The sequence below is a fragment of the Hippopotamus amphibius genome, chromosome 11 (genome assembly GCF_030028045.1).
Source record: "Hippopotamus amphibius kiboko isolate mHipAmp2 chromosome 11, mHipAmp2.hap2, whole genome shotgun sequence".
In the NCBI taxonomy this organism is placed as follows: Eukaryota; Metazoa; Chordata; class Mammalia; order Artiodactyla; family Hippopotamidae; genus Hippopotamus; species Hippopotamus amphibius.
Window position 1 is genome coordinate 19,121,290 of NC_080196.1, and position 15,038 is coordinate 19,136,327.

Genomic DNA, 15,038 nt, shown 5'->3' on the forward strand with positions numbered 1-15,038 from the left:
CAGATGGGAAAATACAACCTAAGATTCACATTCCATTGATAGAACCACATCCTCTATACATGGACACATTTGTGAATGATTGAGATTTTTTTGCTTTAATTTCCTATTTCTCCTATTGTGGATGTTCTGGTAACTTCACTGTTTTATAAATACTCTAGTAAAAAGTCTCAAGATAGTATTATTTACAACAGGTAAATAAGTAACCGAAAACAACCTAAACATTCAACAATAATCAAATATATTAGTATGCATCTAAATGCAAGGATATTATAAAACTAAAAAATGTTTCAAAGAATTAATAACATGGGATATAATGTCGTTTTGAAATTTAAAACCAATGCACAATCAACTGAAAAATACATTATATTTTAAAAGCAGGAGAATAGGTGATTTGAACGTCTTCCTTTGTATTTCTCCATGTTTTCTAAATGTTTTTTTTACAATGAAGGGCTTTTGTTTTTATAAAGAAAGGGGGAAAAAAGATATGTAAAGGCTTAGAGTTTTTCCCATGGTCATTCTCTGGCACCATGCAATAGGAGGCTTAGAGATGTCAACAGCCTCTGATATAAATTGAATAATATAGAAATTTACTCAGAAAATTGATTTTTTCTTTTCTTTTTAGAAACTTGATTTAGACTGTGAAAAATTTAGAATCAAGAAATGACGAGTATAGCAAAGTGAGACAAACAGCATTTGCTGCCCAGGCTCGCTCTCTCTGCAGCTCTGGACTAGCATGGCTATTCAGGGGCGGGGTGGGGGCGAAGCGCAGACTCCTGTGTTCAGGCTGGAGTGGCCCTGGGTGGAGGAAGATTTTCTTCTTCTCCCTCTGATGCCAATCACCATGCTCAACATGGTGTCACAGGGTTTAACGTTCTGGAAAGAGGAGGGCCGAGCCCGCGTCTGGGTCAGGGTCAGGGTCAGGGTCAGGGTCAGAGGTGTTTCCGCCACTAGCGGTGAAACCAACCTGTCTACTCCCAAGAATACACCTCACTCCCCCGCCCCCACCGCCACCACTGTCAAGCCTGGGTGAAGAAAGAGGGCGCAAACTTGGGAACCAGAAACCAGCCCCTCACTGCCTGGCTCCACACCCGAAGAGGGTTTCACTCATTGCAGATACTGATTTTATTTCTTATATTCGAAAGTGCCACATGAGAAGGCAATAACGAGCTTCATCACCGCACCCCTGCGTTGGTGCCTGTTCTCTTCGATCCCTGGATACGAAGCCTTAGATGTGGCTTTTCATCTTTCCCTCCTTTCCCTTCCCAATATGTCATCCCACTGGCCTTCTTCTGAACCTTGTTTCTCCTTAGTATTATGAAAGTACTGCCAAAAAGGGCAACATAAAATAGCATTGCCTGTAGGCTTGATCCAACAAATGGCAAGTACATTAATAAGGGAGAGAAATCACCGCGGAGTCTTAAATCATTTACCAGCTTCCTGTTCATGGTACACCCCTGCTGGATGACCGGGATATGCTTAGCAAAACCCTGGTTCATTGCCAAGGGGCTTACTAAGGTTAAAGGTCCAAAAGTCATTTAAAAGGCAAATCTTAGCCCAGTTGTTGACTTGGGGGAAAAAAAATTACCATCATTAAAAATTATGACTAGAAAGACCAGGGACATTCCAAACTGAGCCCCCACACAGTGTGACCAAAGGACATGTCCCACCTTGCTTGGCCAGCTGGTTCAGGTAACTCTCTAGGTCACTCACGCCGTGGCTTGTAAAGTAACAGTAATACTGGAAAACAGTGATGACTTCGGAGGAGAGGCTGGAGGTAAGCAGGGGCTCAGCCTGGTCCAGGATTTGGGACACCAGGGTGCGAAACACTATTTGGAAGGGGAAGATACAAAGCAGCTTTTAAGAAATGTGATTAATCATTCGTTCATTCACTCATTCTTTCTGTTGTGGTACACGATAGAGTGAAGTCTGTTAAGTGAAATCAGTGTACAGCCAGATGATTTTTGTGTATCTATAGACCTGTGTGACTGTCATTTGGATCAAGATGAGAACACTGCAAGGACCCCATTAGGTTTTCTCGTGCCCCTTCCCAGTCTATAGTTACCCACCTACCCCCACCATAGGTAACTAATAATTGAACTTCTATCAATATATTAGCTTTATCTGTTCTTGAACTTCATATAGATGGAATTATATTGTATGTACTTTTTGTATCTAGCTCCTTTTACTCAAAAAATATCTGAGATTCACCCAAATTGTTGCCTGTAGCAGTAATTTATTCTTTTTGAAAACTGCTGTGTAATGAACACCCTATTGTATGACTATATTACAATTTATCCCTTCTCTTGTCCACAGGCATTTGCGTTGTTTCTGATTTCCGGCTCCTGTTAATAAAGCTGCTATAAACCGCCTTATAAATGTCCTTTTGAAAAAATGAGCATCAGCACGTACTTCTCTTGACATATTTAGGAGTGGAATTGCTGGATCACAGGGTAGGAGTATACATGCTTAGTTTTCATAGAAACTGCCAAACAGTTTTCCCCAAGTGGTTATACCATCTGACACTCCAGTACTGGCAACACTTGAATGAAAAAAGGATACATACTTCAACAGCAACACAGACATATAGTCCTTTTCAAAGTCCCTGCTGATATTCAGAATGAAAACATGTTCAGTGTCTTTCCTTTCTTCCGTTTTACTGAGTAGATGATGTTTCCTCTGAGGGTAAGCCCTTTCTCAGGACCCGCCGCGGGGGAAGTGTTACGGGAACCCCACCAGCCCTCACTCTCAAACCCCTGCTCCTGCTGCCCTGTACCTGGGTCTGCAAGTCCGGGATAGTCTCTGTTGACAGTTCTGGCAAAGCTGGCTTCTAGCTGCTTAATCACTCTGTCCGCTGAGCTGTGGTACACCCCCGCTGGGCTGCAGCACTTGGTCCAGAATGACAGCAAAGACAGCTTTTTGTGAAATTCCGGTATGGCTGGAATAGAAGAGCAAGCCCCCATCCCATGACACATGTTTTGAATGAAATAGATGAACAGATGGACCCGGGTGTGGGTGGGGCAGGCGTCACCAGGGGCCTTTCTTTATTTTTTCTTTTTAAAGACTGGTTTTAAATCAGAACTACAGGATTCCTCTGTTGTTGGCAGGCAGTCTTGAGGGCAAAGAAGTTGAGAGGAGGAACTCATCCAGCCTGGGCAGCAAAGGAAATGCAGCAGAAGCAAAGCTGTTTACTTTAGGTGATAGAAAACAGCAGGTCTACCCTTGGGAGAAGGTCCAATCCTCTCCTCTCCTGTAACTTGACAGCAAAAAAAAAAGTATAGGATCAGAGAATCAAACCTCAAGAGATTTTTCTGCAGGGGGCGGAACAGAGCAGAGGGCGACACAGAGCAGAGGGCGACTGAAAGTTTTTCCACCCTGCCCAGGTGGCTCTCTGACTGAAATGATCAAGGAGCCATGTGCCAAGGTCAGCATTTCACTCGTGCGGCTCTGATCGTGCGGAGGGGCCTGGGGGAGGAGCAGACAGGAACCTGACTGTCCTGCCCCTTTTCACATCTCTCAGAGACCTGCCAAGGTCACCTGCTCCTGGGAGGGCCGGAAGCAGGAGGCAGAAATGTATAGAAAAGACCCACAGGGAGTTTTAAGCTTTAATCGCAGAGAATCTAGAAGATTCTAGTTTTTTCCACTATTTCCACTGATGATCTGATATGAAAAATGACACAAATTCTTGTCTTTAGGAAAGAGCCTGTAGCCCAGACCTCACAAATTCAAAGGCATCTTTCCTGGGTCAAGTTCTCCACCTGACTCTCCGAACCAGGGACTCTCCTGAAGGCCTTTGACTCTTCATGTTTCTACTTTTCCCAGTAGGGTTTGGGAGCATCTTGCCTTTGACAGTCAACCGTGATGGGAGCTGTCTCAGCCAGCTCCGTGGCACAAGCACAATCCTGATTGTCTGTCCCTGGAGGGAACCACACACACCAGCAAAACAGGTCTGTGAAACTGCCCGGGAGGGGGGATGCTGCTTCTGTGTATACACTAGAGGCTGCCTTCTGGAGGGCGAGGCCCCTCTAGAAACACCTAGGAGTCTGCTGCTTTGACTCCGAAGGCTGAAGCCTGGTGTTCACTGCGACCACACTAGTGTGGAGACCTTCTTCTGTTCTACAGCCCAAGAGCACTTCTCGGCCATCCTAACAAAACCACGAATAGATGGAGGCAGGGGAGGGGGCTCGTGGTGTCATCGTTTACAAAAACGGCGGTGTAACTGCAGGGGCTCACCTTCGATGACAGAACTGATGTTTCCAATGTTCTCATCACTGACGGCCGAGAGCTTCTCCATCACCTGAATTTGCCTAGAAAGCTTCTCTAACAGGTTTCTGGCCACAAATGGGGTTTTGCTTGAGAAAACAATTTGCTGATAAAACAAACAAAACCACTGTGTCAATTACGTTGTCAACTGGGCTTTCCCCATTCAACCTTGTCCTTCTGAATAAAGTGGGGATGTTTAACTCATACACGTTTCTCTTCCAGTTTGATCATGTTCCTCATTCCAGGCTGGTTACAATATCTGATGAAATCAGATATGTTTTTGTTACTCTCAACTTTTTTCACGCCTGTGCAAATTCTGGAATTTTCTCAGCAGTAGGGCTGCAAGGCTATTATAAAATTGCCTTTCTTGTATGTACTGTCAATTCATAAAGCCTCTTTGAAACGTGAAGGGCATATTTAGGCTGCCCACCAGTGTGGAAGCAGAAAAAAGATTTATTTTACAAGTGCAGTAATTTTTCACAGCCTGGATTTATTTCCTTGTTTTCAAGCTGAAAATGAAGAGCGTGTTGTAGAATAATCATAATTACAATCAAAGCTATCTCAGAGTTAATGAGTGCTTAGTATGTACCAGGCACTGGTCCGAGCCTTATACATGTATTAGTTTGTGTTATTTTGCACAACAATCCAATAAGGTGGGAACAGTAAAAAAAAAAAAAATCAATTTTACTAATGAGGAAACTGAGGCACAGAGAGGTTAAGTAACCTGCCCAAGGGCACATAAATAGCAAGTGATTTCACTTGTGTGCAGGTCACAAGAAAAAGGAAGGACTTGAGAGAGGAAAGGACAGAAGTCAGTCACTGCCTGAGGTTTTAGTTCTTTTTATGTCTCCCAGTGACCTGCCCCCTTCACGTGGTAGGCATGGCTGCAGGATGCAGACCTGTACCACCATCCTGTATGCTCTAAAGCATCTGGACTCTGAAGCAAAGAGAATTTTTCAAATTCAAGAGTCAAGTGCAGCAATATGTACTAATGTCTTTCATGTAAATAAATGCAGTAGAAAGGAACTGCTTTATTTTAAACATAATTATAGCTATTATGATTCTTAAGGAATGCCCTTTTTTTCCCCGTTATTCATTGACCAATACCATACTGTCTTTTTTTTTTCTTTTATTTATTTATTTATTAATTATTTTTTTGGGGGTACACCAAGTTCAATCAGCTGTTTTTATACACATATCCCCATATTCCCTTCCTCCCTCGACTCCCCCCATCCCTCCCCGTCCCAGGCCTCTAAGGCATCATCCGTCCTCGAGTTGAACTCCCTTTGTTATACAACAACTTCCCACTGGCTATCTATTTTACATTTGGTAGTATATATATGTCTATGCTACTCTCTCACGTCGTCTCAGCTTCCCCTTCACCCCCCGCCCCCCCAAACCTCGAGTTCTCCAGTCCATTCTCTGCATCTGCGTCCCTGTTCTTGTCTTGTCACTGAGTTCATCAGTACTATTTTTAGATTCCGTATATATGAGTTAGCATACAGTATTTGTTTTTCTCTTTCTGACTGTATGACAGACTCTAGGTCTATCCACCTCATTACATATAGCTCCATCTCATTCCTTTTTATAGCTGAGTAATCAGAATGCCCATTTTTATCTCTTTGCAATTATATACCAAATGAATAAGTAAACTCACTGCTTCAGGAGTGAGTGTGAATTAGAAATCAACCCTCTGACCCTTACTCCTTTATTCTACATCTTTATGTCTACCTTTTTTGCTTCCGTTTTCTTTTTTTTTTAATTTTAAAGATCTAACTGGCTTTGTTAAGTGATTCAGGAGTTGGGCAGCATCCCATCTAGCACGTAAAGAAGAACTCCCCTCTTGTTTTTCTAGTGTTGATTTTCCCCACAGAAGGGTTGAATTGTTATAACCATGGCCTTATTATAGAGAGAAACACTGCACTGACTATTGCACACCAATTATTCTTTGAGAGAAAACATCCATCCCTTCATGGAAGAGAATTCTCCCGTGTTTCACAAAGTAATCATCTTATGTCTAAAAGGTGAACGCGGAGTTTGCTCAACACAGTCTCGGGCTCACCGAGGACAAACAGCTGTGAAAACCATCTCATTCCAATGCTTGGTGAATAGAGAATAGCTATAAGTCAACAACAATCCTTGTCCATTTTGGTCAGAAAAAAAATTGCACCTTCTGCCAGATTGGTTGTCAGTACTTGGGTTGTAAATTCAACACTCAACAGAAGAGATCTGCTGGGGTGTCGGCCAAGCGAGTGCAAGAATCACAATTGCCAACCAGTTTCCCACAGCACATGAGGTGTCTGCGGCGGCTCTTCTATTCGTGGAGGAGAAGCAGATTCTTCTAGGTCTCATCATGGGTGTGTTCTCAAAGAAGAGACATTAACCCACTCCTGGCCTCCCTGGGTCCTCTGTCCTCACCCTGCCTCCATCTTCCAGTTGACCACGTGCTCTTACAAGCACAATTTCTCCTCTTTTTGCACCCTTCCTGCCTGGCTCGTCCCCCTGAAACCATTATACATTTGCTTTCGCATTCTTTTCCTGTTCCCCACACATCCAAGCAAGCTGGGAGAAGAACAAGATTGGGAGAAGACAAGCCACAGGGCGAGGAGGAAGCATTCAAGCAGATGTTTGAGGGGAAATGCTTTGTTCAAGACAGCTGAAACCCTCCCTGCAACAAAAGAATGTCAAAACAGTTGCTCCACTGTGGCAAAATCTTAAGTGGCAAATAGCCTGAAATGAGAAGAAAAATGAGCCCCAGGGTGTCTCAGAATGCAAGTGAACCGATGAGAATAATGCCTATAAAATATTCTTTCTTGTTGCTGATAAGTACTTATTTGAGATCTGGGAAACTGTGGTTATATTCGGTAGCATTTTGCCTTTAGCTGTCGAGGTGGTGGAAAACTAGCTCATGTGATGGTTTCCTATTAACATATGTTCAGTAATACTGGCTTTCAAAGTCCATTCGTAGACGGCAGAATGCAAATTCCTTTTTTTAAAAAAATCATGTTACTCTCACCTATTATCAAATGATTTGAAAGCGAGAGCTCACTACATGTCACCTGCTACCTATTAAGGTCTGGAGATCTAAGTTTTTAAGTTTTAAACCCAGGGTTGAGGGAGCATGGCCATGCCGTTCAGAGTTTTTGAGTTCTAATCAAAGCAGGATGGTTCTCTTATTCCTGAATTCTCATTTTCCTGGGAAAACTAGGAAAAAAACAGCACACAGTCTTGGTGCATCAACAACCTGGGCTCTGAAAACCCAGTGCAGTCACCAGTCCTACCTGGACGAGCTGGGTGCAGTACTGGAGGTGCCTGGTGATGGTGAGGTCCAGGCTCTCATTTCCCGTGGTCAGTGGCAGAGGGCTTCCTGCCACGCTAGTCCCGACTCCCGTGTCCTCAGTCAGGGCTTCGCTGAGATGCCCCCTGGCTTCTGGGTGAACTGCTCTGTAACTGTTGAAGCAGGAAGGTGAGTGAAACGTTAGCTTTTTCTTTCTGTGTGGAAACCACAGGTCAACTCAACATGGCTCGCGTAAGGCCCCCACAGCACACACTGAAAAGAGTCTTGCGCTTGCCTACCTTGAAAAATTGAGATACCTTTCAAAAATTACTTTATAACTAAGTCTGGTCACCAATTTGCCTAATACAAAAAAGATCTTCAAACAGCTTGCTTCCAGAGTTCCCTGTTTGCTTCTCAAGCACAATGAACCATTTGTAAAGTCGTCTCACCAAGAAGTCTTTTGAAACGTGCCCTCATTTTGTGGTACTTTCCTGCTCTGTGGACGGGGTGATTTGCCAAATTTTCTGGGATTAAACTGTCCTCTGTGTTTGTGGTTTCCCAAGTGCAATACCATTAAGAAATAATCAGTCAAGGCTTTTTCCTGGCCTTGAATCAACTGCTACTTGAAGAAAAGGAGAAGGGAAAGCCGCTAGGAAGAAACATGATGTTCTACTCTGGACAAAGCTAAAAGGGGTATTTGCATCACTTAGTTCTGCCTCTCATGCTTTGTGTAAACCCTGCGGTTGAACTGTCTAAAGTTGTATCATGATGGAAACTTACATTTAAAAATAAATCTGTTGCATCTATTATCTAATTTTATTCTTAAAATGAATCTGTGTAGGAGGGAGAGTGGGGAGGGAAGAGCCTCCTGTCACGCATGGAAGGAATGACCAGCAGAGATGTTAACCAGAGCAGCCTAGTTCACACAGATTTAGGTGGTTTTTGGCTTTCCTGCTCCCTAGCCTCCACAATTTAAAAAGATCATGCACCAGAGTTTAGAGGCGTTGAATGCTTTCCTCTGATTCACATTTGCTCCCAAGGGGAAAACATTCAGCTTGCGATGTGGTAGTCAGCACGTATTTAACACATACAAAATAATTTCCACAATTTTCTCTAATACCTCTGATGACATACAGTAAGATTGATCAAGCTTGACATCTTTAATAGCAATGTTCTGTAAAATTTACAAAGGTTATAATGTTTTTGTTTTTAAAATGCTTCTTATAGCAAGAAGAAAAGTTTAGCCTGACCTTGATCGATCATGTAATAGCTTAAGCTAACAAGTATATAGGAAGATATCTGGTTTAAGAAGCATTTCACAATTTCAATCAAGTTAGAAAAATCTCAGTGTAGAGTGTAGAAAGATAATTTAAACATGCATTCATTTCACACATTTTCTTTGCTACGCCCCCAGTTTGCTCAAGGGATAAATTCTATTTCTCATTTTTTTCTTTTCCTGGTTTCATTTTGGCAGAAGACACCCTCCAAGAACAACAAAACTCCAAAATATTTACACCACCTATAGAGAGATTTGCGAAGGTTGAACCAGCTATAGCTTGCTGTAACTTGAAAACCAGTGTATATAATGTGTCAAAAGAAAAGACGGATGGAAATCCACCCTTTCCTTTGGGAAAGTGTTTGTGTATTTTTTTTTTTTCTTTTGCAGTAATTGATGGAGCTGAGTATGTTCACTGTGCTTATAGAATGGATCCCAGGCTCTACCTCTAAACATGTGGTTTGGTACAAGAAAGCCCAATGGAGGAGGTAACAATATATTACCATTATCCCCCCTTCCCACTGCCCTGTCCCATCCCCATCCTAGAGAAGGCCATATTCCGCCCGGAGGCCTGAAGATCCAGTGGCAGTTATTAGTTATCAGTCATCCCTTCTCATGTTCTAAGGAAAATATGTGCCACGGGGCTTAAACCTGGCTTTGATGTAGGCACTGATGAGCTTCATCTACTGCAAAGACCCAATGGCCAAAAGGAACAGAGAGATAGGGGGTGGGAAAAGCAAAGTCTAACGAAATGAAGAAATTAGAAATAAGATGCAAATCAAGGAGAACCAGGTCCAAACTTATCATCCAGTAAGAGTTCTCCAGAAACATGGTATGCCTAGTTAACTTGGAATTAATTACATTGGGGACAAATTGTAGACACTGACACCTACAGGATGTATGTGTACACACACAAATGTACACACACACTCATACAAAAATCTCCCCTTCATTTATAAGGAAGAAAATCTACTTAATTTTCCTTAAACAACACCAAAAGAGGTGAACTACATTTAAAAGTTGTACATGACAATGAAAAGGAACTGTAAGCCAATTTCATGCGGGGGGTTTTATCTTCCTAGAGATGTGTATCAGGTCCTGTCTGGCAGCAACAAAGAACTGCTGTACCAGCTATGACAGTAGAAATAGAAGCAGACACTAACTTCAGACTTACCTATGCTTCTCAGTCTCAGTGTCTGAAAATACTGAGTCAGCACCTCCTCCAACATTACAAACCTCATCACCATCCTCCTCCTCGTCAAAATCAGAGGTGTTCAGGAAATCAAAGCTCTCTAAAGCACTTTCAACTGTAAGACTGAAACTGGAAGACCTGCTTCGGCTTACTGCTGGCTTGCACTGCAAAGGTAGAAGGTACCAAGGAGAATATCAACATATTCGGAAGGAGAAGCACAACAAAGACAACCCAACGGGAGATGCGACACTTTCTTTTTTTTTCAAGCTTTTATTTTTTTGTTGGCATTAAAAAATTCATTTAAAATCTTCATTTTTTAAAAAAGTACAACCGTGGATAAAATGACACAATATCTGGGATTTGTTCCAAAATAATCCAGAGGGAAGGAAGCAGGTAGAAGAATAGACACAATAAGATTGGCTATGAATTGAGCACTGTGGAGGCTGGGGGATGGGCACATTGGGATCCGTTATTTGATTCTTTCTACTTCTGTTTGAAATTTTTATAATAAACAGTTTAAAAAATATTACAATCAGAAGTCTCGGGTAGTAGAACTGCTATACTCTCTCCACCTAGTGCTCAACCCCAAATAAAATTCAACTGGCAGACAAATTTAAAGAGTCACAGAGTCAATGCCAACTACTAACCAATCTCTCATTCCAAGTGGCAACGAGTTCAGTGTCCTGAGACAGGGGTGAACTATCTAAGGCACCTGTTCTAAAGGATTCACAAAATAAATCCCAGAAACAGAAAACTACTCAAATTCACCTAATCCACACTCCCTAGGGTAAGCAGACTTAAATAGTAATTTTACATTCACAGCATGTAATTTTTCTTTGAGCATCGAGGAGAAAATAAATAGCCTGGGCACGACAAGGGGTAGCCATGCTTCCTCTACAGCTCTGTCTTTGAAGGAACAAGTTCCATATTTTCCCTGACCGGGCCCTGGGATTATGTGAGCAAGCCCATTCTATGGTCTGGAGAAGTCCACATTGCTGGACATTAAGGAGAAACATTACAAACTGGGTAATACCAGTTGTTACGGACACAGAGATGCAGAGAAGTTCTTCCAAGAGGATGTTGGTGGTGGGGGTGGGGTGGGGACTGAACGGGACAAATTCTGCAAGTAAGGAGAACTAAATGTCCCCCACCCAGTTAGGTGGCACTCCCTGCTGACTTTGTAACACAAGGTCAGAAGGGCCTTGCAGGGGTCTGAGTCTCTGACACTCAAGATGGCACAAAGCACATAGGAAACCGTCTTTCAGTCTTTTAAATCAGAGTTGTTTCATTCGCCCTCAGTGATCTCCGCCGTCCAAGAGGCAGCATCATTTAGTTTCTGATCCTCAAGATGTTTAGCATCCTAGGAATGTGAAGGAGGAAAAAAAAGAGAAAGCTTTGTCCAGCGGATGCTTTAATCCTGGCTGGAGACAAAGCCACTTGCCCCAGACCTCAACCCTAATACCGTTTTCCACCTCAGAAAGAGAGGAGGAGCCAGTCCTGACTCAACCCACTTCTAGGGTCTTCTTTCCTAAGCTAGATCGCAGAACCTGATCTTGCACAGTATGGATGTATTTAAATATTGATTAAAACAAAGAAATGGGCAGTTAAGGATTTTAGCAGCAAGATAGTTTTGGAACAACAGCAGATTGAAATAATACTCTGGAAAGAAACCTATAGCCACCAGGTTTTTGTAAGACTAACGGATGACTTGCTTAGTGCTTCCTGGTGGACTGAGCTACTGGTCAGCACCCTAGATGCCTGGAAATGGGGGCATCTAGGCATTTGAGGCATTTATTTTAGGTGGATCAATTGTGCCTTAACTCTTTACATGTAATACCTTTTTGCCCACTAAGCAAAGCTGGTCAACTGTGCTGACAAGAGCTCGTTGAGGGGATAAAAGATGTTTTCACTGAAATAGTAGATAAGCAGCCTCCATGCATGAACCCTGAGCAGGTGCTTCTGAGTTCTATTTTACAGGAAGCAGATCTGGAGCGCCCTACCCTGCTGCTCAGAGGCTACACCTACAGCTGACTCAATCTGCCATGAGCATTAGATGACGTGGAGAGTCAGAGCATGAGTCATCACTCGCCCTGGGCAGACATCCCCTCCAAGGCTAGGTCAGCCTGCCCGAGACCGTCAGAAAAGCCTTGGGAAGGTAGTTCCAGATGCCACGGGGAAGGCCACATTTTAAAACTGTCATACCAAGTGATGCAACAGTCTGCTGTGGGTCGACTTTCTGCTTGCCCCTGGCACCGTATTTTCAAGCTTATTTTATAGAACAGGTCCCCAAAGAATTGCTCGTTCAAGAGAAAAGATCCAAGTTCTCTTCTCTATGGCACTATAAATCAGAGTGGCAAAGCAAAGAATACAAGAAGTGGCAGTGGGATTCGGGACGGAAATTCCAGTTCTGTCTTTCTGTGCTGTGTTTTTAAAAATTTCATCTGTATGCCAAGTGAAGACAGATACATTCTGGGGTAGCAATACCGATGTCAGTATTAGGACCTCCTGTCCAAGAGGAAATCCCCACCTCACTCCTATCTTCCCATGTCCATCCTGAGTGGGCTGATTAGGAACAGGATAGAGGAAGGTATCTCTGATGGAGTCGGTGTTCTCTGGCATCTAGATTATTCGTGGGTGATAAATCTGGGGTTCCAGCTCACTGATTTGGGCCAATCGCAGAGAAGGGAATCCTTCAGGAGGTGGTGCCCTGGGCGGGAGAGAGATGCCCATGGCTCTCACATCCAGGCTACCTAACTGTCCTCAGCCAGAGAAGGGCCTTCCTGCTTCCCTGATACTCAGAGAGGAACCATATCCAGTAACACCTCAATGAGATTATGATGCTCAAAAGCCCACCCACCATTTCACATTTGGGATCTGAATGATGAACCCTGGGACTAAGGGAGTTTAGATATTCTCTAGAGCTGTTAATTTAACTACTCATCATTTTCCTTAAGTTGATCAGTTGTCAGGAAACTAAAAATTAATATATGCTACTAGTATTAAAAATCAATGCTATTTACATGACAATTATCTACTGATCCTGTGATGGGGCAGAATTAAAAAAAAAAAAAAAGATAGGCTACTTTAAATAGAATGTTGGCTGAAGATACCTGTCTCCAAACCTAATCCAATTTCCCTGAAAGGGTACTTACTTTTAGAATATCATCCAAGTGCATGACTTCTTGGTTCAGATCCTGAAACTCTTTATACTGCTCTTTATGTGGTTCTAACGCAAGAAAAAGCCCATTAAAGGCATCCTCTAAGCTTCCATCTAGGAAGGATCTACAGCCTTCGGACTCTCCACTGACAGAGCCCTCAAAGAGCAGCCTCTCGGTGGCCACCGGCACCTCTGCCGAGGTGAGTCTCTTGACCAGCTGCTTTGTGATGTTTCCTTCAAAAGTGTCCAGTTCAACTGGCTTGAGTTCAGAAGCCTCGTCAGACTCTTGCAGAAGGGCCTCTGCGACACCCTTCTCCAGGAACAGGCGCTCCGTCCGGGTACCCGCGGATGCTTGGCAGGCCTCCTGGGGTCTCTTGGGCCCCTCGGCGTCTTCCTCCAGGCGGCGTCTGGCTTCTGGGCCTTCTCCCGAGGAGCTCCTGGAAGAGGCCGAGCTGGAGTCATCCGGGCTCTCGTTCTGGGAGGACCGGCTGCCGCGGTTCAGCTCTGCGGGGGTGACAGTGATTTCTGGATTTGCAGAGCACGCGCTGGGGAGAGAGCTGGCGGCGCTGGGGGTAGGGGCGCAGTCCCCATTGGGCAGGTCGCTGAAGCTGAGGGACAGTGGCATTTTCTCCTCAGGTGCCTTCCCATTTTCAAAGATGTCATCAGGTAGATTTGACTGTGGATGAAAGGCAAATGATTTTAAATACAAGGGATGTGTTTGGCACAGTTCATTTCCAGACAAAATGTAAGACAATTAAAATTAAAAACCAGACCTTTCATGACATGAACATTGTATCTGCTGATTTTGTGTATGTGTGTGTCTGCACCCGTGGCAAGAGAAAACAAGCCTTTAAAAACTGTTTCCATTGTTGAATCTAGGTGAAAGTTCATTGTACTATTCTCAGGTTTGACATTTTTCAAAAGGAAAGGTTGGCGGCAGGGCAACAGTGCTTGTTTCCTCAATTCCAGGATCTCACAATATTTGGCAGCCAGAGTTAAGAACACCACCACCATTTTGTTTTGTTTTGTTTTTTGGCATCAATCTTAAAAGACTTTCCAACACTCATGCTATTTCACTCGAAAGACGTGATGCTTTGTTCTGCTTCAGTTCTCATAAATTATTTTTTGAAAATCTCTACCTACAAATCCCAAGCTCTGGAACATGTTTATTAATTCAGTAACCATGCCACAAATAATTCAAGACCAGAAATACATTTGCAGAGCTTCTATAAAAAGAGGAGAAAAAGACTGATAAACTGAACAACTATCTTCCAGGGTCGCAAACCCCAGAGCTCCCAGGGCGTCTAGAAACCCCAAGTGCTCTGTCAGGCAGCCCCAAGGCTCTGTGATCCGTGAAGCAGAACTCAGAAGACAGAGGTCAGAAATATCCAGGTAACCAAGATAACTCGTTTACGCAGGCGTTAAAACAATTCCCAAGTCATCTTTCCTGACACTGTGGTCTTATTGAAGTGCCAAATGTTGTTCTGCGGGAAGAGTTTTCTAGTTACTCGAAATCAGCTCCTTCAAAATGAATGCTTTCTCCTGGATTCCAGATTTGACTATTTAAGTAAATGTAAGTACCTATTTTAATTACATATAAAACGACGAGGGAATTTCCAGGTGGTCCAGTGGTTAGGACTCCACGTGTCCGCTGCAGGGTGCATGGGTTCAATCCCCGGTTGGGGAACTAAGATCCCACATGCAGCGAGGTGCGGCCAAAATAATAATAATAATAATAATAAACCATAAAATAATAACACAACAATTGATCACAACAGTGCTGGGAACTAGCCCAGGAAACAAAACTGTTACAACTAGTGAAATGGGGAGCAGACAGAAAGCGGCTGCCCGTCCTCCTCCAGCGGGGTCCCTGGCC

The 15,038-nt window shown here is 43.4% G+C and overlaps 1 protein-coding gene across 1 annotated transcript in view; it reads right to left on the reverse strand.

Annotated features, from left to right (window-relative positions):
* The window catches only part of RIPOR2 (RHO family interacting cell polarization regulator 2), an 83,370-nt gene that overhangs the window by 10,229 nt on the left and 58,103 nt on the right, over positions 1 to 15,038 (reverse strand). Inside the window, exons 13-18 of the mRNA XM_057699862.1 lie at positions 13,158 to 13,838; positions 9,988 to 10,169; positions 7,542 to 7,710; positions 4,231 to 4,366; positions 2,774 to 2,935; positions 1,668 to 1,826 (exon numbers count right to left, since the gene is read on the reverse strand). Coding sequence (XP_057555845.1) covers positions 1,668 to 1,826; positions 2,774 to 2,935; positions 4,231 to 4,366; positions 7,542 to 7,710; positions 9,988 to 10,169; positions 13,158 to 13,838 — 1,489 coding nt within the window. The remainder of the gene's footprint in view (positions 1 to 1,667; positions 1,827 to 2,773; positions 2,936 to 4,230; positions 4,367 to 7,541; positions 7,711 to 9,987; positions 10,170 to 13,157; positions 13,839 to 15,038) is intronic.